Source organism: Onychostruthus taczanowskii, unplaced genomic scaffold, assembly GCF_017590055.1.
Source record: "Onychostruthus taczanowskii isolate IOZ18803 unplaced genomic scaffold, ASM1759005v1 scaffold51, whole genome shotgun sequence".
NCBI lineage: Eukaryota > Metazoa > Chordata > Aves > Passeriformes > Passeridae > Onychostruthus > Onychostruthus taczanowskii.
Genome location: NW_024502680.1, coordinates 4,477,398 through 4,505,389, shown reverse-complemented (window position 1 = coordinate 4,505,389; position 27,992 = coordinate 4,477,398). Strand labels below are relative to the sequence as shown.

Sequence of the window (27,992 nt, the reverse complement as noted above, 5' to 3'; positions counted from 1 at the left end):
CAATGACCACCTCCACCGTGGTACCAGGAGCCACCCTGCTTGTTGGGTGAGTGAGAGGCATTCCTGGCCACACTGGTTATTTCAGCATCATCTGTGGCACTTCCTTCAGCACGGCTGGTTCCTATTTCTCATCCCCTGCTTTCCCAGAAGAGCATAATTTATTGTGTCCAGAGTGTCTCCAAACACACTGCAGCTGTAGGAAGACTGACTTTCCTGACCTCAAGCCTCTCCTTTTAAAAGATCTCTCATCCATATTTACTCCAGCAAGCGGTAACCTTCCAAGCTCTTTTTCCACCAAGACAAGCTAGATGTCACTGAAGTCCATCCCCAGCTTCCTGCAGGTCTCACTGATCCCTGCCTCATTCATGCAGCCTTAGCAACATCCCCATCCATGGGAAGAAGAAGCACAAGGGCTTGCAGGAGACTGTCCCACATGGTTCTCCCAGAGCTTTTTGCTGATTTGTTCCAAAATGCCTCTTCTAACAGACAAATTGAGAAATTGTACTTGCAGCTGAAACAACAAAGACACCTGAGCACCTAAATATTGGTGGAAATGCTTGGGCATATTGAGTCCACAAGTAGTTACAGCACTGCCCAGATAAAGATTCTTTTACCACAGGACAGATGAAGGGGAAAGATGCAGAAGAGAGCTTGGAAAACATGAAGGATCCACTCAAATAACAGAAGAGCAGTTGCTGGAAGAACCCAAACTATCTTTGCCTTCTGCATATGGTTCCCAGATCTTTTTCCATGGACAACTCACTGCTCCTCTCTCCCTTCTCACACTATGCTTGCATCTCAGTGCCTTCTCTACCTGCCAAGGGGATGGCTGTGATGTGCTGATGGGATGGGTGGTGTTCACATCTCTTTCCCTTGCTCTCCCAGATGGCATCAGGGCAAATCCAAAGGTGAGGGAAGAGGCTTGGATTGCAATACCTCTTGTACTGCATTTCCAGATCTCCAGCCACAAGGCATCTGGAACATCACCAGCCACATGTAGAGGTGCTTTTCCTTTTGGTGCTAGCAAATCCTACCTTTCTCCATGATGATTCCACTCTCCTCGTGGTGTGCATCCTTCCTGTGGATGCTCCTTTGACATCTTTGACTCCTGTGGCCAAGCCTGTGGAGAAGAAACTCTTCCAACACACAGCTTTCCTTGGAGGCACCCCTTGGCAGAAGCACAGCAGGCCAGGGCTGCATCCTCTAGGCCACCTGGGCTGAGGGCTCAGACCTTGCTCTCCAAAGGACCCAACAAGGTGATTCTCTCTGAGGAGTACAGCCCACCATGGGAAGCCTTGGAAGGAAAAGGAAAGTGTCCTGGGTGGCCTTCAGCTGCAAAATGTCATTAGTTTTGGAGTCCAGGAGGGATGAACTGCATGATGCAATCAATTTTTTCCCCTGAACATCCATCAGACCCCCTCTTTGCCAAATTTTGTGTTAGAAAATGCACATTTAGTCACATGGTGAATCCTGCCTCTCGCTAAGTACACTCACCTCCCTCTACAGGTTCTGTCTGACTCATACCTGGCTGCCTGGGTGCATGGTTGGTCCCATTCCCAAATGCCCGTGTCTGGCTGACTCAGCTGGGACTGAACAGCAAAGGCCAATTTTTAGTAACACTGGGAACTCTTGTTGCCCTTCAAGGCAAGAGCTCCATGCTCTGGCTCATGTGAGCAGGAGCAGCTTTACCAGAAAGGACAGAGCTAAGTCAGTGCCCCTCAGACTTTGTCCCAGTCACCCAGAAACACCCACCCTCCTGTAGTGCACATCTTCACGGAATGACCTGAATTATTGTCACACATCCCAAGTTCGTTGCATTGCAACACCGCACATCCCGGCCGTTGTGTTTTCCAAAAGAGGATGCTGCTGCTAAAAATTACATGAATGATGAAGAAATACAAATGAACACACCCTCTGCCCAACCACGGATCACTGGTGATGTATAAACACAGCTGAACCCTGGGGAAAGAACAATGCCAAGTGAAAGAGACGGTAAAGTAATATTGTTTATTTTTACACCTCCCTCATTACTGCAAGGTCATGTGTGTGCCCTGTGGTTTGTGGTTGAGATGAGGCTGCACTGGAGTTTTGGTTGTGTCTTAAGGAAAGGATGTTTGTCCTTTATCCAAAGGACTTTGGGATAAAGTTGGAGCTGGCATGGCTGTGTGGGAGAAGGCTTGGCTTTGCCACAGAGCTTGCTGCTGTCCATGGCACAGCTCATCCCATGGCTGAATGGGGCTGTAGCTGAGCTCTGGTTGTGTGTGGGCCTGTGGAAAACACAAAAAAACACACAAAAAAAGAGGGAAGTAGGGACAGCTGCAATCAATGCACTACACCATTACAGGTATCTCACCCAACACTTTGGAGCAGTTATTTCCATAGAGGTGCTCCCAGGCAGCTGTGGAAGCCTTTGGAGCTAAGGTTGATGCTCCCAGGGGTCACCAGGCTGGCAGTTGTGATGAAAACCCAGCTCACCTTGAGTGACTAAGGAGAAAATGCCCTGAAAACCGAAGAAAAAACCAAAGGGGAATTTACTGAACCTCAAGGTGGGGTGTGCTGAAGGAAGAGGGCAAAATATACACTCATCAGGAGTCACGTCTTCTCCAGAGTTAACTTGTTTCCCTCAGGAAATAGAAATTTCCAGGTTGTGGCTTGGAGAAGGCTGGAGTGCCCCATGACAAGGATGTCAGCACAGTCAACCACAAAAGCTGGGCTCAAGTTCTTGTGCTCTCCTGGGCCTGCATGGGGAGGCAGGTGAAGGCAGGAAGAGCAGCCTGATAGGAACACATTTTCCCAGATCATCTTCTGTCAATAGCCTGGGTGGGACAGAAGCTGAGACTGGCACTCAAATGGCAAAGGTGCCTGTCTCAAGAGATGGGAGATGGTGACCCAGGGTTGTGAATGGTTGGGGAGCATCCCTGTGGAGGAGGATTTGGGGAGCTGATGGGTGATAAACGGGGCATGAGCTGGCACTGTGCAATGGCAGCCAAGTGTCTGCAGGGCCACATCCACAGCAGTGTGAGCAGCAGGACTAGGGAGGGCTCTGGGGAGACCTTACAGCCCCTTCCAGTGCCTTAAGGGACTCCAAGAAAACTGGAGAAGGATTTTGGACAAGGGCATGAAGTGATAAGGCAAGGCGGAATGGCGTCCCACTGCCAGAGGGGAGGGTTAGATGGGATATTGGGAAGGAATTCTTCCCTGTGAGGGTGGGGAGGCCCTGGCACAGGGTGCCCAGAGAAGCTGTGGCTGCTCCATCCCCAAAGTCTTGAAGACCAAGCTGGACAGGGCTTGGAGCAAACTGGTGCAGTGAAAGGTGTCCCTGCCCCTGGCAGGGGGTGGAATGGGACGGGTCCTTGATGGTCATTTCAAACCCAAACCATTCTGGGATTTAGTGTTCAGGTACCCAGGAGGGGCAGGGAGAAGCCAGGGGGCTTCTGCAGAACTGGTTTACCTCAGCTGTGTAAGAACCTGGGGGAAATCCCAGCCCTCTTGCCTGATGCCAAGCCTCTCCTGGAAGAGGAAGTCACTCCTGCCCTGGGGCCCAGGTCAGCATGGGGCTCGCAGCAGCTGTAAGCAACTGCGGGAGTGCCAGCTCTGAGAGCATGGCCTTGGCTGACGATGGACTGGGACCAGCTTGGCACTCCCCATGGCTCCCAAGGCCTGACCAATACCTGGAGAGCTGTGGCTGGCTTTCCAGAAACAGGCTTGCAGGCCATGTTTGGACCCATGTGTCAATTCTGGGGCCATGCTCCAACTGCAGAGTCACTGTGCTTAGTTTATTTTTCAGGAAATGCCACAAACCTGTTTCCCTGCTGGTTAAGAGAAATATTCGGTGTCAGGTTTTGACTGTATTGCAAAATGTTGTTTTCTGCCTGGGATGAGCCAAACTGGCCACTGGAGAGTTGGAGCTGGTGTTGTTTGAACCAATATTTGCTTCTAAGTATTGCTTCTAAGTATTGCCTAATTTCTAAACTGCACAGGGCAAACAAAGAGCTCTCTGTCGATTTTAAGCTGCTCTTCCCAGCTTGGAGTGCTAAGCTCAGCTGCAGACTGAGGCCTCTTGTCCAGAGCTGCTTACCAGGTCATACCAGTATAGATTTGCATTTTTAGGTTGGAAACTAGTGGCAGCTCGACAGCCAGGTGCCAGCAGCTCGACCCTCTGTGCCTTGCACGGGAGGTCTGCAGGACGGTGCCACTGCCCCACGTCCTCCCGTGCACATCCCCCGCTCCAGCAAACACCAGCTGGCCCAGCAGTGCTGAGGAAACAGGTTTTCCTGACCTCCTTTCCCAAGCAGGCCCCCATTAACTCCCCAGCCCCCTTGCTGAAGTCAGCAGTGGCTTCTGCTCCATCAGCCAGCGGTCCATGCAAAACTCACCCTCTCAGACATGCAATTAGTGCCATTTCTCATAATGAAGGGTCTCTGTTTGCTTAATTAACCCAAAGGTTAACAGGATTACCAGCAACTCTGTGCAATACCAGGAGGTGTGATGTTCCTGAAAGGATTTTGGAAGGGAAGGTGGTGAATTCCTACTGAAGACACTCTTGCAAGGAGAGTGGCTGGAGCCTGATAACACTCAGCCTTGCCTCCTGTATATTTTCCAAAGATCTGTGGGAACAAATGAGTAAATACTGCTATCTGGGAAAGAAATGGCAGGAGTGCCAGCTGCCCTGTGTGGCCAGAGCAGCCTCTGCTCCTCTCCTGCAGGACCCCAGGTCCCACGGCAGGGCAGGCACCAGGCAGTTGCACAACTCTTCTGTCCACAAAGTGGCCGTGTCCAGCTCCCTGGGACATGCCAGACAGTTTCCATGGGGACTTGTCCCCACAGCAAGATGCTGGACCATCCCAGAGATGTGGCTGGCTGAGAACAGGAGATAAAGTGGCTTATCCAGGAGGAGGGACCTGTGGCTCTTGTGTGATACTGTGCACACATCCAGGGATGCTCTCCTGCAGTGGCAGAGCCCAGGACTCTGGGATGGGGACAGAGATGGTCAAGAAGACCTTGTAGTGAGAGGGGAGGAACAGTGGAGGAGCACAAGGTGAACCTGAGGGTGAGCCACTGCTACTCCACCACCAAAAGGGAGCAGGGGGACATCACTGAAGCAGGTCCTGGCAGATGCAGCCAGGGGAGCAGCTCTCAGCCTGTAGCAGAGTGATGCTGGAATTTTGCTGGACCAAATTGGCAATTGACTTTGCTGTGGGCATGGAGTGACAGGCAGAGCAGGCAGGAGAGGCTGGCAGCCAAAAGGACACAAAGGAGGAGGCAAGGGGAGACACCCAGAAGAGCTTGGGAATCAGCTTCCCAGAGCAGTGCCAGCAGTACCAGACCTGGGGCTGGAGCATTGTCCATCTGCTGGAGCAGCTCTCTCTGCTGGATCTGACCCAGGGAGCAGGGACTGAACCTCTTCTCATCCTCCACAGTGCCCAGGCAGCCCAGCTGGGCTGGCACAGCCACCCAGAGCTGCACCCAAGAGCTGCTCTGGCCAGAAATGAGATTTGGGCATTAAATGAACAGGAAAGGGTCAGCTCACCAATGGGTCAAGCTGAACTCTACCACTTGCTGTTCAACCCCTTTCCAGTTAGTTAATTTATGGTAATCATTAATTCCAAGCCCCTGTCCATGCGGGAAGCTTCACAATAGCTAATTTTTAATCTGTCACCATAGCTGCACGCTGCTACATGTGTCCTGGTTGAAGCCACCTTCCCATTTCAACACTCTTACAGCCAATATAATTCCCTGCTGATTAATGGTGGTTGTTTTAAAACCACCACAAAAATCTGTTGGCCAACATTCCCTTCCACTCTGTAATTTTAAAGCAGCATTAAAAGGGAATTAATGGAAATAACACTTTAGAATAACAGCAAGGCTTAGTCTTTATTGGAGACCCTTTGAACTCTAGTTAAATTAATTTCCCTCCTGCTCTTGAGATTTTCAAAGACAGATCTGTCACGAGCCATGCAAACCTCTCACCCTTTGGAGGTCAAGAGCTGAGTACGACACCAGTGAGCAAATACTGGCCCCAGGACTGGGAGGGCATCTCCTCCCTGCCAGCCCAGCCCTGGTGACCACCACACCACCAGTGAAACACCTGCCCTGCCCAGGGCAGGCTTGACCTTCTGGTGCCTCCTCTCACTCCTGAGTGTCAGAGGAATTTGTTTCCTGCTCGCTGGTCAAGATGTTCTCATCAAGATAAAATCCGAGGGGAATGGCTCCTCCCATCCTCACCCCGGGGCCACCCGGGGCTGGCACAGCCTCAAGGCACCGCTGGACCCTGGCTCTCAAACAACCTCGTCCTTTCCAGTAATTACTGTTTTGCAATGTGGAAAATAATAAAAGTCTTGGGACTGTTAAGAGCTCTGGAAGGAGAAGAGAGGGGGGAGCAAAAGCCCCAGCTGAGCAGATTTCAAACCCCCTCTTGAGGGCTTTTAGACTCCTGTGGCATTTTAATCCTCATTGCATTTCCAGCTGCAGGGATAAAGGAGCAGAAAACATAGGCAGAGATGAGGGGGCTTCAGGACAGAGGTCTGGCTGTGACCAGCTGGGGCTGGTCTCAGTGAGGGAGCTCTGGGCTGGGGTGGACATCAGGATGCAGCAGCACCCTCCCAAAGCCCACAGCATCGTCCACTGGGTCCTTGTCCTCACCCTCTGCTCAAGTGGGTGCTGTGGCACTGGGGAATGTGATGGCAAAGCCCAGCTATAGTGTGACATGGCTCTAACAGCTCCTGAAAACTTTTGCAAGAATCAGGAAGGAACCAGAAAAATTCTTGCTTCAAATGCTTTGTTAAAAGTTGCATAAGATGGAGGGACGTTGCTGCGTTCTGTAGGTGTAATCACAAAATCCCAGAATGGTTGGGGTTGGAAGGGACCTCAAAGCTCATCTAATCCAGCCCTCCTGCCATTGACAGGGATCTTCCAGTACCCCAGGAACTTACAGTATCCAGATTGCTCCAAGCCCTATCCAACCTGGCCATCACTTCCAGAGATGGGGGGTCCAGAACCTCTCTGGGCAACAATGTTGTTGTGCAATGGAGATTGATTAGTAAAGATCAGTTATGTTCTAGGCAAGGTATGGGGAGAAATCACTTTATTCCACTGCAATTCCCTTTTAATTCAACGAAATTCAAAGTTCAACGAAAATGAACTCCTTTTGGGGAGTCTGCTCACTGCCAGGGACTGAGGGTCTCAGCATGGCCATGTCCACAGCCTTGCAGGACCTCCCTGCTTCACCAGAGATCCTGCCCTTTCACCTGCACATCTCTGGCCACCAACATCCTCCTCCTGTCATCCACTGCAGGCAGCAGGTCCTGCCACACCTCTGCCAGGTGGAACCCGCACAGACACCACAGCCAGAGAGGGCCAGGCCACATGCTGGGGGCAGAGAGAGAGGGAACAAGCCTTGGAGAAACACTGGTCAGCTGTGCAAGAGACAGCCCTTACCAAAGGCATCACCTGCTCCGACAACCCCATCCTCCCTCCTTTCCAGCCTCACTGGGGACCTCCACTAAAATCTTCCAGGAGTCTGTTCATGCTCAGCTGATCATTCCCTGCCTGAGCAATGCTGGAGAAGCACTGATCCCCAGCTCCACCTCAGCTCTGCCCCTGCCTGGCCCTCTTGGTCCTGACCCCAGCCCAGACTCCTCAGCCAGACCTTGGATCTACCTGGTGGTCCCCAGGATGTCTCCAACCTTGCCACTGTCCCCAGATCTGATCCTAGGCTCAGACCTTCCTTGTCACCAACAGATCCCAGGAGATCTGGACTCTGGGCTGAGTCCAGCTACTATCCAGGGCTCATCCTGATCACTCTGGATGGAGACTGTGGGGGACAAGGATCATGCTGGGGTCCCCATTCCTTTGGGAGCAATCAGCCCTTGTGGTATCCTGGCATGCAGGCAAGAACACAGAGCTTTCCCCTGGATAGACCAAGGAATGGGAAATAAGATCCCAACTCTTTGCAGGTCTTTGATCCCATACCTCAATCCATTTCCATTCCACTTTATTCTGGGCAGTGGTTTCTTATATGCAGCAGTAAGATTTTTCCATCAAACCAAACGTTTCTACTGCGTCCTGGCTCTCACAGGAGTCCCACAGCCCCATGCTGACATCAACACCCCCCTCATAAACATGCCATGGAGACAAACATGAACAAACAGCAGGAAAAGCTTTGTGGAGATCCTGTTACAAACAATATTTTTGTTCCTTTTGCACATTCTCTAGGTGGGAAATCCCCGAAAAAAGACAGGGCCTTTAATCAAGGTCATCAGCCTTGTGTAATGACAGCAGGCTCTGGGGAAGTTGGAACCACCAACCTGTGTATTCTTCCTTGTCTACCATGAGGGATGCCAGCACAGATTTTCAGAGCACAGCAGTAAACAGCTTCCCAGGGGAGAGCTTTACACCAAATGAACCATCAGCTTTTTTCTCATTAGCATAATATTTCCTCTAGCAACTCTAGAAGGCTCTGCCTGTGGCAGAGGATTTACTAAACTAGAGAAAACAAAAGAAGGGAACAGGCTGCACTGGCTTAGCCCCTAAAAGATAAATCTGAGCTGCCTCTCTCATTCCAGAGTGTTGACACCTTCAGAGAGTAATTACAGTAGGGGTAGCACGGAGTATCCCCTGTTAAAGAGCACAGGTGGTGGCTCAGAGGTTATTCCCACCCTCAGCAATCCAAGCTGAATCAAAGGATTAACTGCAAGTTGAGCTGCTCTGGTTTTAAGGAGGGACTGCACCTGGAGCAGTTCAGGGTTCAGCTGTGCTCACAAACACCAAAGTACAGGCTGCTCACTTGTCCAGCAGCCACGGTGCAGTTTCTCCTGGTCACAGGTGACCAACCAAAAATAAAAGAGGTGTAAGCAGAAAGGGCACCGGGGGAACACAGAGGATGTGCCATGGCCAGAGTCATGTGGCAGGGACATTGCCCCCAGCTGGGGCACCTGGAGTTTGGGACTGTGGCCAGCTCCTGTTCCAGTCCTGGCAGCACTCAGGGTCCTGGCTTGAGGGGACAAACCAGGGGACAGTATCCCAACCCCAACCTTGGACATCATCATCTCCTGAAGGATTTCAGTGGGGTGCTGGCTCTGCTGAAGTAGTTTTCCTCCATCTGCAATCTTCTTGGCTGAGCCAAGTAGGGAACTCCAGCTCTCAGGCACAAGACACAGCCCTGCCCCAGGAACAGCACATACAGCTGGACCTGGGACTGCTCTTTGAGCTCTAACACACTGCAGGATTCCCACTTTGGGTTCTCAGCTTGAGGAACTATCCTCTCTTCTTTAACCCATCCCTTCCTCAGTTCACAGCTGGCAAACTCTCATGTTCATGTACCTCCTGCTCAGAGATTTGGATGGTGAAAGGGAAGGCAGGGGACATGTAGAAGGTTTTGATCCAGAAGATTAACTAAGTTAAGGAGCAATGTAAAGGTAGAGAATGGTTTTATGCACTGTCTCCTGGTGTTGGTTGTTCAAAAGAAAATAATTCTCCCAGACTGGCTGAGGAACACCTGGAAAGAGACACCTCCTGCATCAACAGAAGGACAGTAGTCTGAAGGTCTCTGAACAGGGATATCCATTCCCTGGGGTGCAGGGGTGGTTCTGGAGAGGCACCATGCCCAACCCTCCTCTGGAGGGGCTACCACACATGGGAGCACACAGACCAACCCTGCAGAGATGGTCTGTGTGCTCCCTGAGGCTGGTGGAAACCACTGCAGCTCCACAGACACCCAGAGAGCTCCTCCACTCCTTGTGACCTGCCCTCACATCTGTCATTCATCCCAAGACACCTTCAACCACTTGTATGTCTATGGCTTCCCCTTTCTGCCCTTTCAATGCCAAACAGCTCAGAGTGCTCCAGTCTCTCTCTCTGAGGGCTCAGTTCCTCATCTCCTCACTTCCCCCAGCCTGGACCTGCATTCTCCTCACTCAAAAATTGCCTTTTCGAAGATGGGCTCTACCAATGGGAAGAAGAAACGGCTCCTTTTGGGATGTGATGTCCCAGCTAATTGATTGCAACAGATTCTACTCCCTTCTTCCCTTCTTCCCAGCCAAGCTTTGCTGGGTGAGTATCTTCAGCATGGATCTGACAGGGGAAAGATGTCTCATGACCAGTGCCACTCGTGGTAACACGCCCCCCACGCCTGTACACACCTCTTGCTTTCACCCACGTTATGTGTCATCTGCATTCCCTGGTTTTGCAGGGAATTGGATGTTTTCCTAAGTATCAGCTCTTGCCTCCTTACAGCATCCCAGGGACAGGCTCCAAAAAAATGTATCAACTCTACCCAATTCCATGTCTGGTGGGACAGAAGCCCCTCTGAGCAGTCAGAGGTTATTGCAGAGGATACAGAAGATAACTGTGAGGAAGAACCATGAGGCAGCAAAGATAGAAATAGAACTTATCCCAGGAAAGCTGTGGCTGCCCCATCCCTGGAAGTGTCCAAGGTGAGGTTGGACGGGGTTTTGAGGAATCTGGGATAGTGGAAGGTGTCCCTGCTCATGGCAGGGGGGTGAACAGGATGAGCTTTAAGGTCTGTTCCAACACAAACCATTCTGTGATTCCATGACAAAAGGCCCAGATCATTCCCCCGGCCCACAGCAGAGAAAAGAATCCAAAGCTAAGGCAGCAGAGGTGAGGAGAGCACAAGCTGTAATAGGTGATTCCTGGAACAAAGTTCAACCCACCTGGAGCCTAATGAGTCCCATCAGTGCAATCAGCAGCTGCTTGCTCAGCAAACACTCCTGCCCCAGCCTTGCTGCTGCTGCCGCAGCCCTGACAGCATTTTCAGAGAAGGGGATGTTTGAACATCTGCAAAGAACTGGTATTTGGGCCACTTTTGCAACTGGGGGGTGCAGGATGTACCTTCACACACAGCCCCAGTGCACCCCACCCCCCTCACTGACCCACAGCATATCAGGGACTCCATCCCCACCCTCTTCAGCTCCTTGGCTTTCTGTAGGACTCAGTTCCATTCCTGTGGGACAAACGTGCTCAGACTGCACAGAAAGAGAGATTTCTCCAGGCCAAAGAGCCAGATGAGACGGGACATCAGAGACACAGGGCAGGAGGAAGGAATGAAGGCAGCCACAGACCTGGTGCAGGGGCAGAGTGTGTGTGGGCAGGAAGGAAACGAGCAGATTGTGCTCCTCTTCCTCACAACATCCACCTCAATCTGCTCTTCCCCTCCTGCCCCAGAGCCCTACATGGTGCACCCACTCTGCTCCTGAGGCCACTCTGCTCAGTCCCCAGCTCCTGTCATGATTCTGATGAGTCACAGCTCTCCTCACACATAGACTCTGGACCCAAATCTGTCCCTCTGAACCTCCGACCTTCTGCTGCCAACAAGAAATGGCAGTGGCAGCCTTGGCCCGGCACGTAGTGCTGTTTGCACAGCCCTTGCTCAAACACAATGGCCAGAGCTGGCTCTGCAGCCCCCCAGCAGTGCCACCACCTCCCTGTGTCCATGGCAGGATCACAGTGGAGCACTGAGCACCTCCACCTCAGCTTCGGCACCCGCAGGAGCTCGCTGTGGCCACAGGGCTCCCCCTGAGGCTCACCTCGTGACTCCTCAGCTACCCCACACTGTCCCACAGGGCACTGACACCACAGACAGGTCAATTACTGGAGCTGGATATGGTAATCAACCATAAACAATGGTTTAGAGTTAATTAATTAACCATATGGCTGATGGTTTAACCATAAACAATAACAATATCATCCAGTGAGGCTCAGTTGGTCTTGGAAGAGATGACAGTGACTTGGCCAATGTCCAAGCTCTGGATACCCTCGTGTCAACATCATCTGAAGGCAAGAAGGAATGGGAATGTGGTTTACTGACAGCCTCGATGCCAGAAGAACCAAGCAGGGAGCTTGGGAGCCTCAGCAGGAGCCTGATCTGCAGCTCCTGCTTGAGCAAACACTCCCCACTGACACCTTGAGCCATGAACTCCCCTAAAGCAGCACCATTGCATGAAAAAGCCTCAAAATTAATAAATAATTAAATAGATAAATAAATAAATTGATCCATCAGCAGGTCAACAAAGGACCAACTCCCACTGTAGGAGAGCTTCAAGTGCTGCTGGAGAAAGGAGGACTGGCTACCCTTACCTTCTGGGGTCATTATGTGTGTGATAGAGCAGTGGTAGGAGCAGAGCATCAGCTTTTCATTCATGCTTGAGAGTGTCACACACTCACCTGGGGGAGCTTCAGGGACCAGACCACGAAGCTGGTGGGACCAGCACGACTCAGACCCAAAGGACTTCCTGTCCTTCCTTCAGGATTTGATTTCAAATTCCTTCCTTCTTGGGGTGAAGATGGTGATAGTGAAGAAGCCAGGCCACAAAAGACCTGGAGAAGCAAAGGTAAAGGGAGGCTATCTGTGACCTTTATCTCCTTTGCAGCTTTCCAAGGCCCAAAGATTTAATTTTCTTGCCCTTAAAATATGTCAAGATTCCTCCATTGCCACTGAGGACACAAAGCACAAACCTCAGGGGCTTTTTTTTTCCTACAAAAAGTAACTGAGAAGAAAATAGTTCACTGTGCCTGTTCCCTGCGCAGATACCTGGATTTCCACGCTGCTTTGATGACCCCTGCAGGGACAAGCAGTAATGGTCTTGAGTTTTAATGCCTTCCTCACCTAGAAGTGCATGGTGTGGTCATGGGCACTGCCTCGGGCTCTTGCTGGGCTTGAAAGGAAGAGTCTGTTCCCAGAGGTGTTCAGGTGTTAGGAAGAGCTTGGGATGGAAGTAAGGCTGCTCCCCAAGGAAGGAGCTGGCTCTTCTGGCAAGAGTTGGGCCTTTTGTCCCCTGGCATCTCTAGGAGAGAGGCCCTGTGTACGTGGTGGCCTGGGGGCTCAGACTGCATCCCGAGCAGTGTAAGGGGCTGGGGTGGGAAGGGGGATGGAGCTGCCTGCTCTGGAGCCTGCCCGGGACTGGCCATGCAGCAGCCGCAGCCCCGTGTGCAGGCTGGGCAGGGCCGGGAGAGCCTGGGCTGGGGAAAGCTGCCCGTGGCCTCCTGCCGGGGAGACTCCCATGGGCTGGGATAAAACTCTCCCTCTGCATGGCCGGGCTTGTGGAGCCCAGCACAGCTGCTCCAGCTGAGCTCGGGGAGCTGCTGCCAGGGCTCCACAAGGGCAGGACTTGCGGGTGACTTTGAATCCCGATTGTCACTGGCTACTGCCAGAAGAGGCTCGGGCGGGAGGAACAAAGGGACTGACTCTGCCGAGCTCTCGTGGTGGCTGCTCTCCCACCTTCTCTCCGGGCAGGGGCTGCGCGCTGGTGCTGCCAGGCAGGAGCCGAGGGCGGTGCCGAGAGCGGCGTGTCCGGGTGTGCACGGCAGGGAGGTGATGATTCAAAGAGATCCCGCTTTGGCTGGAATCCCCTTGTGCATGGAGGATGAACTGTGGAGCCCAGTAAAGAGAAGGGAAAGTGCTGATAGGGGTCGTGGTTGTGTCCTGGGCTCCAGACACTTCTGCAGCTCCATTCCCTTCCCTGGACACACTCCAGCCCCTCACTGTCTTGTAGTGATGGGAGCAACTGTTCTGCACACACATGGAGATGCAGAACTTTCCTAGAAACCATAAAATCTCTCCTAGATTTCACTGTTTTGTTGTTTTTTCCGCCAGGTGAGGCATCACATTTATGTGGACATCCTGTCACACTTTCCATAAATAGGAGGTGGCATCAGCTCGTGAGGTCCCCACCCTGTTTGCCTGCTGATATGTTTCAAAAGGCATTTGCTCTGTAAACACCTGCTCCACCCAGTTTCCCTCGATCAATACAGCTTTTCTCTCCAGGCTTTCCCCTGAAAATCATTTCCACTATTTTCCTGTGGGCACCAAGCTCTGGCTGAGACAAAGCTGGGGCTGGACCCATCCCTTACCACTTCCCATTCCTCGGGGTCAGACACAGCACACGGCTCCTGCTGGCCGTGGAGAGTCCTAAAGACATCCTTGGCCATCCCTAGGTCAAACACAGCTTCCCTGGCCCCAGCAGCCTCCTTTCCCACTCTGTTCAGGCTTGTGAGGCCACACCTGCACTGCTGGGGCCAGCCCCGGGCTCCCCAGTACAAGAGAGATGCAGTGACTGGAGCCAGTCCAGTGCAAGGCCATAAGGTCTGAAGCATCCTTCATGTGAGGAGCAGCTGAGAGAGCTGGAGCTGCTCATCCCAGTGCAGAGCAGTTTTGGAGGGACTTTGAGTATGTGTATAAACCTCTGATGGGAGGGAATGAAGGCAGGAAACCAGGCTGTTCTCAACAGTGCCCCGTGACAGGACAGGAGGCAATGGGAGCAAACTGACACAGAATCCCAGGATGGGCTAGGCTGGGAGGGAGCACAGCGGTCACCTGGTGCCACCTCACTGCTCCAGCAGGACCATCCCAGAGCCCATGGCACACATTGTGTCCAGCCAGCTCTGGGATATCCCCGGTGAGGAGACTCCACACCCTCTCTGGGATGTGTCCAGGGCTCTGTCAGTGCCCAGGAAAGTTCTTCCTCATGTCCAGGTGGAACTTCTGGGCTCAGTCCCTGCCCGTGGCTCTGGTGCCATTGCTGTGGCTGGAGCAGAGCCCGGGCCCTGCTCTGCCCCTCCTGCAGCCAGGGCCAGCCAGGGCTGAGGGTCCCTCTCAGCTGGGGCTCCTCTCCAGGCTGAGCAGCCCCAGCTCCCTCAGCCTTTCCTGGGCACCCACATGCTCCAGGCCCTTCAGCATTTTTCAGCATCCCCCATTGGACCCATTTCAGGTGCTCCAGGTCTCTCTTGTTCTGAACAGCCCAAAACTGGACAAAAAAAATGACAAGGGGGAGGCTCATCCCACCTCTGCAGAGGAGAGCCCATGGCATCCCATGGTTGGGATGCCCACTTTCGTTTCTTCTTCTGCAGACAGACCAGCAAGTCCTGCCAGTGGCATGTAACCTGATGTCTTTGATTAAGACAACATGGATAGTCTCAGGAATGGTTCAGATCCTGGATCCTACAAGGCCCTGAGGGATCTGGTCCAATGTCAGTCCCCCTAAAATACAGACGTCTTTCAGCACCCAAGTGCTGCAGTCTCCAGAGACTTCAAGGCAAAGCCCAGGTTTGTGAGGGATCACTTAATCTCCTGGAGGTCTCTGGCAAGCAAACAAAACCAACCAAAAAGACACAGCAAAGTCTGTTCTCCAGCTGAGCAGAGATGTGTTTGGTTGTTCAAAGGCTTCTGATAAGGTGACTGAGATTAAAGAACAAATAAAAGTACGATTAGGGCCAAAGTCCCAACTCCAGCCAAAACCGTACAGCCAGAGCAACAACACACTCCTTGCCTAAAGCCACACTTATCCAGCTGCTCCTCAGCCTTCCCAGCTAAGAGGAGCTCTGCCCAGTGCTGGCACAGGCTCTGCCTTGTCTCTGGGACAAGGTCCCTGGGACAGTGAGGTCCCACACAGCTCAGGAGCCACAGCACTGGTCCTCAGCTCCCTCAGCTTCCTCCACGCTTTGCTCCCAAATTTCCAGCTGGATGCGTTTTCTCCCTGAGCATCCTTTCAGAGAGCTGGTATCCATGGGCATGGCCACTGCAGGCCAGGCTCCCTTCAGTGTCCAGGAGAGCTGTTGGAGTTAATGGGAAATGGGCATGCCTTGCTCTCTGTGCTAAGTGTAAAATTAACTAAAGATCAATTTAGGTGGGTGCTGCTGGAGCGCGGTGCCCGGCGGCGGAAGGGGAGGCCCAGGGGCTGATAGATTGGAGAACGACTGGGAGAGCAAACTGCACCTTGCTGATAAAGCAGAGTGCTGGATACCCCAGAGAGAGTCATCCAGAAATTATCATGGGGCAGTCCAGGAACAGGTCTGTCTGGAAACTGGTCTGAAAAGCAAACACAAAAATGGTTTACTGGCAGCGAGGGGACCTTTCTCAAGTTTCTCTCCATGGGGAGTTTTGTGGGAACAACTGTAGACCCAGGAAAATGGAGTGTCTCAGAACTCAGCTTCCCCAGTCTGTCCCTGCATCTGGGACTGCCAGCTGACTCCTGCTGGTATGGCACACACAGTTCTCATGTCTTTTCATCCCCCTTTAAGACCCAGCAAGCTTCAGGCTGCCAGGGTACAAATGACAAAGTGACCACAGGTTGGTAGAAAACGATGGAGATAAATCCTTGTTTAAGCAAGCTGCACGTGCAAACACACAAACACAACATAAATATAAAAAGAAAAATTAGAAAATTAAATAAGGGGGGAAAAACACCAGCAATGTGAGCAGGGTCCTTGTGGTCATCTGCAGGGAGGAATGGAACCCAGTCCCACATCAGGCATTAATTCCCTGTCTTATCCCAGTGGGAACAACCTCCTTGCAGGTCCTCAGTCTCTGGCTACCTGCAGGAGGCAAAGGGACAAGTGTGGAGTCAGGAGACTCTGGGTTCAGGCACCTGGGCTGCCACTGTGGATGCAGCCAGTTCCTCCCTGCTACTGCCCTGTGGGATGGTTCCTCACCCACTTGTACCTGCCAGGCTTCTTTGGGGTCTGCCCCACCATCACAGCACTGCCAAGGGATCTTTCAAGTCCCTCTGATGTGAGTTCATGAGTAGCACTCTAAATCCTGGACCTTCCCAGGATAATCTTAATCCTGGATATGACTTTTCTGTACCTCTCCAGTTTACCAGCTCCAGCTAATGGGTTCACTTAAGCAGCATGGACTCCTTCTTCCTGAGGTTTTTGTTTATTTTGCAGATGTTCAAAGCAAGGAGCCATTTCCAGCAGGCGCTCCATCACTCTCCACCCCCTGCTAAGGAAACCTCTGCAGGCCATTCCAGACCCAGGAAACTCCCAGATATTGCTCCACTACAGCAGTTTCACCTTCCCCAGGATCCCAGACTCTGCTGCTAACAAAGACTCCTCCCTGGCTGCCTTCACCCTCCAGGCTCAGCTGCCTCCCTTTGCCACCACACACGAGGATGTGGGACTCCTCCTTAGCCAAGAAATTGTCCCAGGGACCAACCATGGCTTTTCTCCTGCTCCTCACTTCTGCAGCATTTTCCTGCCATCCAAGCTCTCTCAGGAGAACAAGGAAGCTCTCTGAGGAGAGCAAAGCTTCTCTGCTCCTGCCTGGAAAGTCCTTGCTGGCTGTCACCTTTGCCAGGAGCCCTGTTGTGCCGCCCACCTGCAGGCGGCTCTTCACACCTCGGGGCTCAGCAGGGAGTGTTGTTGATGGCAAACAGAATCTGCCTTCAGCAAACCCAAACAAAAACCCACAACACAGCTCTCTGCTGGGTTGTTCTCATGCTGGAGTGCTCCACATCCAGCAGAAAAAGGAATAAGATGAGGAGGATGAAGGGATGCAGATGGCTGGCTGAGGTTACAGCGAGGCTCAAGCCTTTGCAAACCCCAGGGCTCTCCCTCGCACCACCCACTGCTCTGGCAATTGGTCCAGCCCAGGGCTGGAAATCCAGGTCACAGGTTTGCTCTTCTCCTCACTGGAGGAGCAATCACATTCCCAGGTCTCCTTTTCTCTTCACCAGAAAGGCACCTTCCCTCGTGCTCCTCTTCACCTCCACCCCAGGTACAAGTGCACCAGGGATGGCTGCTCTCCAGGTGCAGCTTGTCCAGCAATCCTGGGAAAAACCCACCAGCAGCTCCCCTGGGCCACGGGCAGGCCGAGCAGGAAAGCCATTGCCTGAGAGTGGCAAGGTCCTGATGGTCTTGAGGCCAAGTCCTTGCTCATCATCTTGCCCAGGGGACAGGAAGGGACTGGAGCCTCTGGGGCCCCCCAGCTGCCTTTTGCTGAGGTCAGCAGTGAACGAGCTCACCTCCACCTGAGGAGGTGCCCAGTCCCTCCTACAAAGGCACCTTTGCTTCTTGAGACACAACTGCAGAAGGTGCATTTACCTGGCCGTGTCCTCACCCCACTCCAGCACCTGTGGGAGGGAGGAGAGCACCAGGTGCAGTCTCAGAGGAATGACACCCCCACCGAGGCCCTCGGACACTGCTCCTGCCCAGGTCAGTCCAGCACAGCCTCTGTAGGATGCAGGTGTGAGGTAGCAGAAGGATCCCAAGAGAGCTGCAGAGGTGCCTCGGATGCAGCCTCTGGCACAGGAAGCACACAGAATGTGGAGAGCACACGCCGTGCTTCCTATCACCACATTCCTGCAGGAACAGACAACTTTGCCTCTTGAGTTTTTCCTCCACAGGTGCCTCCAGTTGTGCCCGAGAAGCAGCTGGAGACAGGAATAGAGGACATCTTGAGCAGGATTACATGTGGAAACTAGACCTCCATGAGGTCACCATGGACTAACAGGTTTGTCCTTAAGGAAACAAGTGAGCTGAGCAGTTGCAAATCCCACCAGTGACCGTCAAGCAAGAGGAAACAACCAAAGAGGAGCAAGACCAAGCCTGTCTGGACACCCTCTTTTTGATGAGCCTCTGGATGCTCCCAAGCAAAGGTGCCCCCTGCCCTGCAGCAATAGGATGTTCCCTGGAGATCCTGTATAGGGGATGCTCACAGAGCCCTCAGCCACCCACCCAAAGCAGGCTTATCCAACTTGGAGTGCACAGAGCATGGCTGTGCAGAGGGAAGAAGAGGGGAGAAGCCCTGACCCTCAGCCCCTGCACCAGAGAGGATTTGATCCCTGCAAGCTCTTGCTTGGCTCTCAGCCCCAGACTCCCAGGAAAGCTGGCAGCCTGGGCACAGAACTGGAGCCCAGGATGGGTGGAGAACATGAGAGCCCCACAGCAAACTTGTGGTTTTGATGAGGTGGACGGGGAGAGGCAGCGCCTGCCTGTGCCAGGGTGAGTGAGGGGAACGGCTGCCTCCCTGCTGGCAAAGGGAAGGAGGGAGCTGGGCCCTTCTGTCCCTCCAGAGAGCCAAGGTCCCGGCTGGAAGTGACTTATCCACCCTTTATGTACTTCCTGAGCCCTGTGGGCATGGGTCAAAGGAAAGCACACATGGCCAGGTGCTCTCCTCCAGGGCCAGCAGGCACATGGGGCACCGGCTCCTGCAGACTGCGTGTGACTCAGCTGGAGCCACTGGCCCTCATGTCCCACGTCCCAGCCACCGTCTCCACATCCCCACCACTCCAGGAGTCTGTGCCCAAACAGGAGAAGCACACTGCCAAACTGCCCCATCACACAAGGGCATGGCTGATGCTGCGCAGGATGCTGGGATGAGCCTTGAAGGGGAAGGATGTGGCCAAAGGATGTCCATCGTGGAGGGCAGCCTCCCTGTCCTCCTCTGAGCTGTTTTACATTGTCCACCAGCCAGCAAGAAGCAGACCCAGTGACCACTTTCCCACTGGTCCTGGAAGCCAGCTGACTTCCTGGCAGGGCTGGTCATCCTGGCATAGCACAGGTCCAGCATGAGGGGATGACAGCTTTGCTTTCCCTCATCCCATTCACCTCTCCAGACACCACTTCACACATCGATGTCTTTCATGTGCCATGCTCACACTGGCCCCCCGTGCCCCCCAAGCCAGCCAAGGAGGGAGCTGGGGGCAGCCACACCCCCAGCCCAGCATGGATGGAGCCACGGTGCACTGGAGAGGACAAGGTCCCTGCCATGCAGGGGTGACCCAGCCACCCCAGAGCCTGGAGACATCAGGATTGGCAAGAGATCAGCAGTCACAACCAGCTCTGCCCTCAGCTTCGTCAAGAGGCAAAATCAGGACATGAGAAAGGAAAAGAGAGGGTCAAAGTGGAACACCAACAGCCATGGGTGAAACCAAGGAGTGAGGCAGGGACACTGGTGTGGGTTGACATTGTGCCCAGCACTCTGTGTCATGTGGCAGGGGTGAAGGTGCCACTCACCCTGCCAGAGGCTGGGCACTCCCTGGGGCAGGCACAGGGCACTGGTGGGAAGGTCTGACAGGATCTCTGTGCCAGTGCCCCCCCCGGGGAGGGGCCTCTGGCCACAGCACACAACCCAGGCTCCGGGTGTTTGCTTTCCAGTCTCCTGGGCGGGTGATAACCACCCGCTCCCAGCCAAGGCTCCAGCTCACCATGCTGAAATTCAAGAGGTATTTGATCACGTAAGTGGAATATTTTTACCTATTTATTTAAGTAAAATACTATTTCCCTAAGCAAAATTCTCCTTCTGTCCTCCCTGGAGGTGGTGATGTGCTGATGTCCTTGCAGAACATCTGTGTTGGGAAACAGTTGAAGTGGTGATGGGCATGGGCAGGCAGATGTTTCTGCTCCTCATCACTGCAGGGCAGTCTGGGATGATGGGGGTTTTCCCTTCTGGTGATGCTCCAAGGGCAGCTGGAAAACAGCACCTTTTGTGAGGCTTTTGCCACAAAGGAAGGAGAATGGCACAGACCTTGGCAGGGCACTGGGATGCTGATCCCTCCTGCAGCATCCCAGGCGAGGGATCACCAGAGGACTAGATGTGGAGCAGAAATGTGTCTCTGTGCAAGTTTTTCACATGGCAGCCCCTAGGGTGAGGTGCCCTTTTCCATAGGCTCTGGTTTGGGCAGGAGGGATGAGGGAAGGGCAAGGCTTGACTCTGCAGCAGAGCCCTTTGGCTGGGGGAGAGCTGCAGGGAGAGAGGGCTCAGGGTTATTCCCAACCCAGCTGTCAAGTGTAGGGCACTGACACAGGCAGGCGGTGCCATCGTGCCCTTGCTGTGTTACCTGAGCATCCTGCTGACCATTTTGCCCAGTTTCTCATTTACTGCCAAAAAAATTGGCTCCAGTGACTGGAGGGAGCAGGCTGTGGCTGCTGTACATACTGGGTACATTAATTCCTTGTGCAACTTCGCTCACTGCCTGGAGAACATCTGGGCACAGCAAAACTGTAAAATCTTTTTCTGCCACTCACCTGCCTGGTGAGCTCAGCATCAGCACCAGCACCTCCTGCAGCTCCTGCAGCTGGCTGGGACCCTGAGGGCCCTGAAACTTCCAGCCACAGACCCATCCTGGCTGGGACTTTTGTCTCTGGTTGGACAGGGAAGAGGCACAGGTTGGAGGGAAGATCTGCTTGGAAAAGGTGGGAGAATAGCAGAGGGGAAATCTGCAGCCCTGCTGAGAACAAGTGGCAACCTCTCCTCTGCTGGGACTGACACTGAGACAGCTGGAGCACCATCCCTTGCAAAGATTTGACTATAATCAGGTTTGGATTCAATTCCTTGAGCCAGCATAGGGGGTTCCAACTGCTCTGGCTCTTCCACTGAGCCCTTGCAGCCAAAGGCATCTCTGGGGTGCTGCATCCAGCTCTGCACCCTTCTTGTCACTTCTGGAGGTGACAGCACCCAGGCTCTGGTCTGACAGGGCTCTTCAGCTGTAGCCTGCCTGCAGATGGAGGCATCTCCGAAGACTGTGCAGGAGTTGGGCTCTTGCAGCCCAACCCGCCCTGCAGGGCTCCAAGTGCAGCCTGGACACCTTCCTGGTGTTTAACTCTGCCCCAAGACACACATCCCTGATCCCATCCCAGTGTGTAAATGGAGATCACGCTGTGCTGGGACTACCCACGGAGGGCAGCTGAGCCTTTTGAAGGTTTGTTGTTCAGGTACATCTTGCCAGCCTGCTCCAGTCTCCAAGACAAGGGCTGCTCATGCACCACGTGCCATTTAATCGGTGTTTTGCTGCCTTCAGTGCAACTTCTTGGCAATTTGAGGACTGCCACTGTCTCAGCACACCCTCCTTGATGTCCATGTATCTCACAGAGACAACCCAGAGGAGGAAGGAAAGGCTGTGGCTTTGTGCCAGCCTGGCCAGCCCCAACACATGTCAGGCCAACACGTGTTGTGTGTTCTCAGCTGGATGTTACACCAACACACCAACCACCAGAAAAGAGCCACAGGACCTAGATCTTTCACAGATTCTCACAGGTTGAAAGTTTAGGACCTCTGTGGAAGCAAGGCTAGGATTACACCTGCTCCAGCTACAGATAAGGGAGTGGCAGAGGGTGCTGCTCTGCCACTTCCCCCCTGCCTGGGGGGAAGTGTTCCATCGTTCTGCCTTCATTACTGGGTGCTCCTGCAGACCCCTCAAGAGTTTGTGTGTATCACTAAGTGTCACAGTGGTGCAGCTCTTCATTCCCTCATTGCTGCTTGCTTTACCATGGTCAGCCAGACAAAATGATGACCAGCCTTGCCTGGAGTGGTGGGAGAGCTGGATTGATTCTCCAACCAGATCCAGAGGAATCACTTCATTCTGAAGCATCTCCTTCCTCATTGCCTTCTCCCTCTGTGGTCTCTCTGATCTTCCACATGAGTTATTTCAACAAACCCTTCCTCACACCAGCTCTGGGGCAGCCTCGGCTCTCTGCTTCAACCCTCCCTCTTTAACACCTCATGGCGTTTTAAGCTCTGTTTAAGCATCTGGCATTTTTCTGCTCCGTCATTTGTCACATCTGCTTATCTCTGACCTCACGAGGGTCTCCTTGTGCTACTGGCATGGCCAGGCAGTGACCCACACGTGCATTTGCCCCCTTCTGTCTCATCTGAGCTTGGCAGCCTGCTCCTCAAGTGGCAAGGAGCCTCCAGGTGGATACCTCCAGGTTGCCATGGAGATTGGGGATGCTGTGATGGGCAGTAATCGTGTGCAGTAATGACACCTTCTGAACCCTCAGCAGCACTGCCATGGCCTAAGACCTCCCAGCCTTTCCAGTCCTGAGTACTGCAGACACTAAAATCCTCCTGGGAGGAGCTGGGAGTTTCAGCTCAGTGAAGGGACACTTTTGGGAGCAGGGCAGAACTGTGCCCCTGGGTATCCAACCACTGCAAGCAGTGCTGTCATTATCACACCACTACTTAATCATGACAGATGATGATTTTCCTGGAACAAACCCAGTTTCTCAGTAGCAAGCCTAAATTCCTGACCCGTACCCGTGGGATGCACGTGACCCTTTCAGACAGCCCACGTTTGTGTCACTGCTGCCTCACCAAGAGAGCTCTGCTCCCACGTGTCACAGCACTGCCCAGAGCAGCAGGCAAAGCACCACGGAGGTGAGGAAGCTCTGGGACAAGCAGGTCTGTGCAGTCCCAGTCCCACTCTCTTGGTCCAAAGCTGACCACTGCAGGAAGGCAGAAATACCAATGAACCCAGGTTGGCTGGTGGAACGCGGCTTCCAAGCAGGCTCTGCCCAAATTTCTGCTGTCATTAATGCCTCCCATTTAGATCCTTGCTGCCTGTGACTCTCCCTCCCTGAGAGGGGAGAGCAGCCACCTGGGGCTGGCTGGCTGGACTTCCCCCACAGCAGAGGCCAGTCCCAGAGGGTTTAACCAGATCCTCAGGACAAATCATCTCCTGTTATGCAGCAATGAGTTCCCTGGGGAAAACCCAGCAGAATAATGGAATCATTCAGGTTGCAAAAGCCCTCTAAGATCATCGAGTCCAATCTTTCCTCCAACACTGCCAGGGCCACCACTAACCCATGATTCCAAGTGTCACATCTGCTGGGACTGGACAATCTTTCTGTGAAAAGAAAAATACAAACAAATCCTTTTTTCCAGGAAATTCAGCCCCTCGACCGTTCCACTGAAGATTAAAGCTACAATCAAGCTCCACCAGGGTTTGCAGCAAGCCCTACAAACAGAAGGTGCCCTGTGGCAGCATATCCATGGCCTTAACATCACTATACACAACCCAAAGCCTGACAGCACAATTCTGATGGCCTGAAGAAATCACACTGCTGTTGTAGACATGGCTAAAATCAGACTGAAATCCAGGCACTGCTGGGGCCCTCATGGTGGCATCACATCTGCAGCCACAGCTGGAGCTTCTGCAGATAGCAGTCCAACAGCAGAGAGTGGGGAGAGCAGGGAAAAAAAGAGTTTTATTGTCCATGGTGATAAAGACAAAGCCACAGCTGGAGCTTCTGCAGATAGCAGTCCAACAGCAGAGAGTGGGGAGAGCAGGGAAAAAAAAGAGTTTTATTGTCCATGTTGATAAAGACAAGATCCTGATCCTTCTTGGCATGGCAGGGCAGGGAATACACAGGCAGTGCCCTGTTCCTGCTGCCTGGGGGGAGCTCAGGCTGCTCCAGGAAGGCGTCCCTGAGCAGCCAAGGGACTCAGTGGTTATCACTGTTTGCTTTTCAGCACAATGCCTGTGGCCCATCTGGAAATTTCCATGAGGCTGCACTGCTGGGGCACAGCCTCGGAGGTTCCCCAGTTATCGCTGCCTCTGCATCATTTCCGCCCCTGAAAACGTGACCTTACCTTAAATAAAGATAAAAATAAAAAAGCCTCAAGGCGCCTTTCCCGCCTGACTCACACACACACACCACTGGTCTTGGTTTTTCCTCCCCACAAATGGGCTCAAATGTCTGTTTCCTTGCAGGAAGCTGAGTGCAATCTACAGGTGCCAGGCAGGTCGGCTCTGGATCTCCTTCAGCCTCCTCGTCCTCCTCCTGGTCACACTTCAGGTTGTGGAGAAGCTGCAGCCTCCTGGGTAGGTCCTGAGCAGAATTGTACACCTGCACCTCATTCTCCAGCCTTCTGCTGGCCACTGAGGTGGGCTCAGAACTGCCCTCCTGAAAACCACCCAGCAGGGGCTTCCTTAGACAGGCAAGAAAATCCAGGTGAGAGAGGGCCCTCTTGGGGTCCCACATCTCACCCCTATGCCCTGGCCAGAGCTGAGCCCACCCTGGGGTCAGACAAGGCTGCTTTGGGCTTTGTCCTGTCTCACATCAAAACCTACAGCCCTTGAGCCCAGTCCTCCCAGCCTGGGGTTATTTGCAATCATTCCTGCAATCATTCTCCAGACCACCAGCTCTTCTCTCTCCTTGCCTCCTCTTGCTCTGCCCCTTCCACTGTCCTGTCATGCTCCAGCAAGACAGAGACACTGCCACATCGCTGCTGACCTGTCCTTCTCCTCTTCATAGAATCACTAAGTTGTAAAGCACCTCCAAGATGATCAAGCCCAAGTTCTTGCATCCCCCCCCCGCCCCTCAGGGCAGCAGGGAAGCCCATCAGCAATGCCACCCACCCCACGAAAAGGAGGGAATGTGTTTTGGGGTGACTTTGGGGGGTCAGGGGGTTCACTGGGCTGCAGAGGAGCTGCCTCTGCATTGTCCTCCCACCTCCTGCAGCTGAGCATTGTGTCCTCCCCATCACAGGAGCTGCCAGTGTGAGCTGGAGCGTGGCCTGCAGCAGACCACGGGCCACGAGCTCGGCTCTGCCCTCCACAGCCCCGACCTGCTGTGGGAGGAGGACTCCCCTCAGGGGCAGAGGGAAGCTGAGCCAGCCCCCGCTTCGACCGAGGACGTTTTCGGGATGCATCTGTACCTCAGACAGGAGACCCCCCCGGGAAGCAGCCAAGAGGAGCGCTGGATGCAGCAGCCTGGGGACACCAGCGAGGTGAGAGCCCCTCTGTCACCCACAGAGCTGAAACCCCAGCTTCCTGGCCTGGAAAAAGCAGCCAGAGAAAGTCCTTCTCCAAGCCTTCCCGGGAGGGTCGCCGTAGATTTGTCAGAAGCCGTCACCAGCAAGTTCATCATCTTTGCAAACAGGCTGAGCACAGGGGAGCAGAGGGGAATGTCCCCACCTGGAATGGTGCAGGTGGAGGTGCAGAGCCAGACTCAGCCTCGACCTGTGGATTCTCCCCACCCTGAGTGGGGCATCTCATTTACACAGCCTGTCCCAAACTCAGCTCAACCTCTGCAGGCAGAGGATTCTTACAAAACAGACCTGGAGACAGGATTTCTCCCAAGCTGGACAGAAGCCTTTGAGGTCAAGGAGGTAATAGCTGGAGAAGGCCAGCAGGCCAGAGGAGCCACCTCTCAAGGGAAGACGTGCAAGCCCAAGACTGACATTGTTTTCCTGAAAGTCCACAAGAGCGCCAGCAGCACCGTCATGAACATCCTGTTCCGCTTCGGGGAGACGCACAACCTCACCTTTGCCTTCCCCCAGGGCGGGGGCTTCCAGCTCTACTACCCCCACCACTTCCTGGCCAGGTTCGTGCAGGGCTTCTCCCCTCTGAGCCCCCGGCGCTTCAACATCCTCTGCCACCACATGCGGTTCCTGCAGCCAGAGGTACGGGCAAAGCTGCCACCCTTCGGGGGCACGGGCAGGGAAGTGGGAGAGGGGCTCATGGGGCACAGGGAGGGGCACCTGTCGAGCAAATAAACTGCAGAAATGAACTAAAGAGAGTCAGGATTGCCCACGGGTATCTGGCATGTTGCTGGCACCTCCTGAGAGATTCCATGAGCAGGTTTGATGAGTGAGCCATGGCAAAGTGGGAGACAGCATTTGTAGCAGCCAGCAACTCTCATCTCCTTCTTGTCTGGTGGGCCCTGGGCCTGAGCATGTCCTGCTCCTTGGACAGGCCCAGAGGGGACCAGCTGCAAGAGGAGAACAACCAAAGTGTGTCAGCTCAGGTCAGCCGTGCCCAGCATCCACCCCTGTGGGTGCCACCTCAGGGCAGGTGGACACGGGGAGAGGGAAGGAGATGGGCAGTATCTCCATCCCAGCTCGGCCACACAGCTGTGGCACTGTGGGGAGCTTGGCTCACTGCTCTCCCCGTGTGACCCTTCTGGAGCTTCCCACAGCTCCTTTGATGGGCTGCACCCTGAAATCCTCCCCAGCACCCCCCACTCCAGCCCCAGCAGCTGCCTCTGCTCACCAGCACTGTGGGCGAGCGGGCCCCTTCTCCCTGCCCCACCCTCAAACCCTCCTTTTTCTCCTCCGCAGGTGCAGAAAGTGGTGCCCAGCTCTGCCGTGTACTTCTCCATCCTGAGGAACCCCGTGCAGCTGATGGAGTCCTCCTTCGTGTACTACAAGGGCGCGTCGGCCTTCTCGCGCGTCCGCAGCCTGCAGGAGTTCCTCAGCCAGCCCTGGCGCTACTACGACCCCGCCAGCGGCGACCGCCACTACGCCAGGAACCTCATGACCTTCGACTTCGGCTTCAACCCCGACGGAGACGTGTCCCCCGAGCGGGTGCAGCTCATGCTGAGGGCCATCGAGGCGTCCTTCGACTTTCTGCTCATCTCCGAGTACTTTGACGAGTCCATGGTGCTGCTGAAGGAGATGCTGTGCTGGGACCTGGACAGCGTCGTCTCCTTCCCGCTCAACATCAGGGACAGCAGCACCAAGTCCCCGCTGCCGGACTCCGTGGTGGAGAAGCTGAAGGCCTGGAACAGGCTGGACTGGGAAATCTACACGCACTTTAACAGGACCTTCTGGGAGAGGATCGACCGCGCCATCGGCCGGGAGCGCATGCGGCGGGAGGTGAGGGCGCTGCGGCAGCGGCAGGCCGAGCTGGCCCGGGCCTGCCTGCAGGGCGCGGGCAGCGTGGCCCCCAAGGACATCAAGGACTCTTCCCTGCGCCCGCTGCAGCACGGCGGGGCCAGGATCCTGGGCTATAACCTCAAGCAGGGCTTGCCCCAGGAGCTGGAGCGGACCTGCCGGCGGCTGGTGACGCCGGAGCTGCAGTACAGCAGCCTGCTCTACAAGAAGCAGTTCCCCCCGCCGCACCCCGAGAGCCCCCGGCCCGCTGCCGCCCGGGCCCCGCCGCACCGGGGAAACTGAGCCACCCTCGGAATCCTTCTCCATCCGCTCCGGACAGCGAGGCTCGGCCCTCCCGGGGCTGGGAGGCAGCACGGGCATCGCCGTCCCTGCCCCGCTCTGCTCCCGTCCCTGCACAAGCTCCGGGCGCTGCCCGGGCTGCAGAGGGGGTCCCAGGGGCTGGACAGGACTTTGGAATTCCGGAAGGAAATCCCCCCAGAGAGCAGCTGGAGCCTCAGGACAGCACCGGCTCCAGCAGCGAGGAGCAGGTCCAGGAGGGCAGCGCGAATATCAGCCCTGCACCCTGCGACAGAACAGGGTCAAGCTGTAAACAGAGCTGTGGGGTTGATTTACAGCGTGGGAACGGGTCTGTCTGTCTGTCTGTCTGTGCAGCTGCACCTCGCCCCTGCTCCGTTGATGTTGCCATGCTGGAAAAACAGCCTCTTAATTAAAAATAACAACTGTCACTGTCACTCCTTCAATTCCTCTTAATTACATCAGTCTGCCCCAGTAGACGACCTCCCCAAAAGCACACCCCAAATATTTGAAGATGTCCTAATATGTCCTGAAAAGCGGGGGGGAAACCCCAAAAAAAACCACC

At 54.2% G+C, this 27,992-nt stretch overlaps 1 protein-coding gene across 1 annotated transcript; it reads left to right on the top strand.

Moving 5' to 3' along the window:
* Positions 1–2: 2 nt before the first annotated feature.
* On the top strand, positions 3–27,603 carry LOC121342078 (galactose-3-O-sulfotransferase 2-like). The gene is made up of 4 exons (XM_041416188.1): positions 3–46; positions 24,228–24,338; positions 25,006–25,921; positions 26,579–27,603. The coding sequence occupies exons 1-4, from the start codon at positions 3–5 to the stop codon at positions 27,413–27,415; spliced, it is 1,908 nt and encodes a 635-aa protein (XP_041272122.1). The 3' UTR covers positions 27,416–27,603.
* Positions 27,604–27,992: the final 389 nt, after the last annotated feature.

Bases quoted from the DNA above. Each gene is read 5' to 3' on its own strand.
- LOC121342078 (XM_041416188.1), top strand. From the start codon at position 3: ATGACCACCTCCACCGTGGTACCAGGAGCCACCCTGCTTGTTGG. The intron at 47-24,227 runs GTGAGTGAGAGG...GTTTCCTTGCAG, and splicing joins GGAGCCACCCTGCTTGTTGG to GAAGCTGAGTGCAATCTACA. The intron at 25,922-26,578 runs GTACGGGCAAAG...TCTCCTCCGCAG, and splicing joins TGCGGTTCCTGCAGCCAGAG to GTGCAGAAAGTGGTGCCCAG.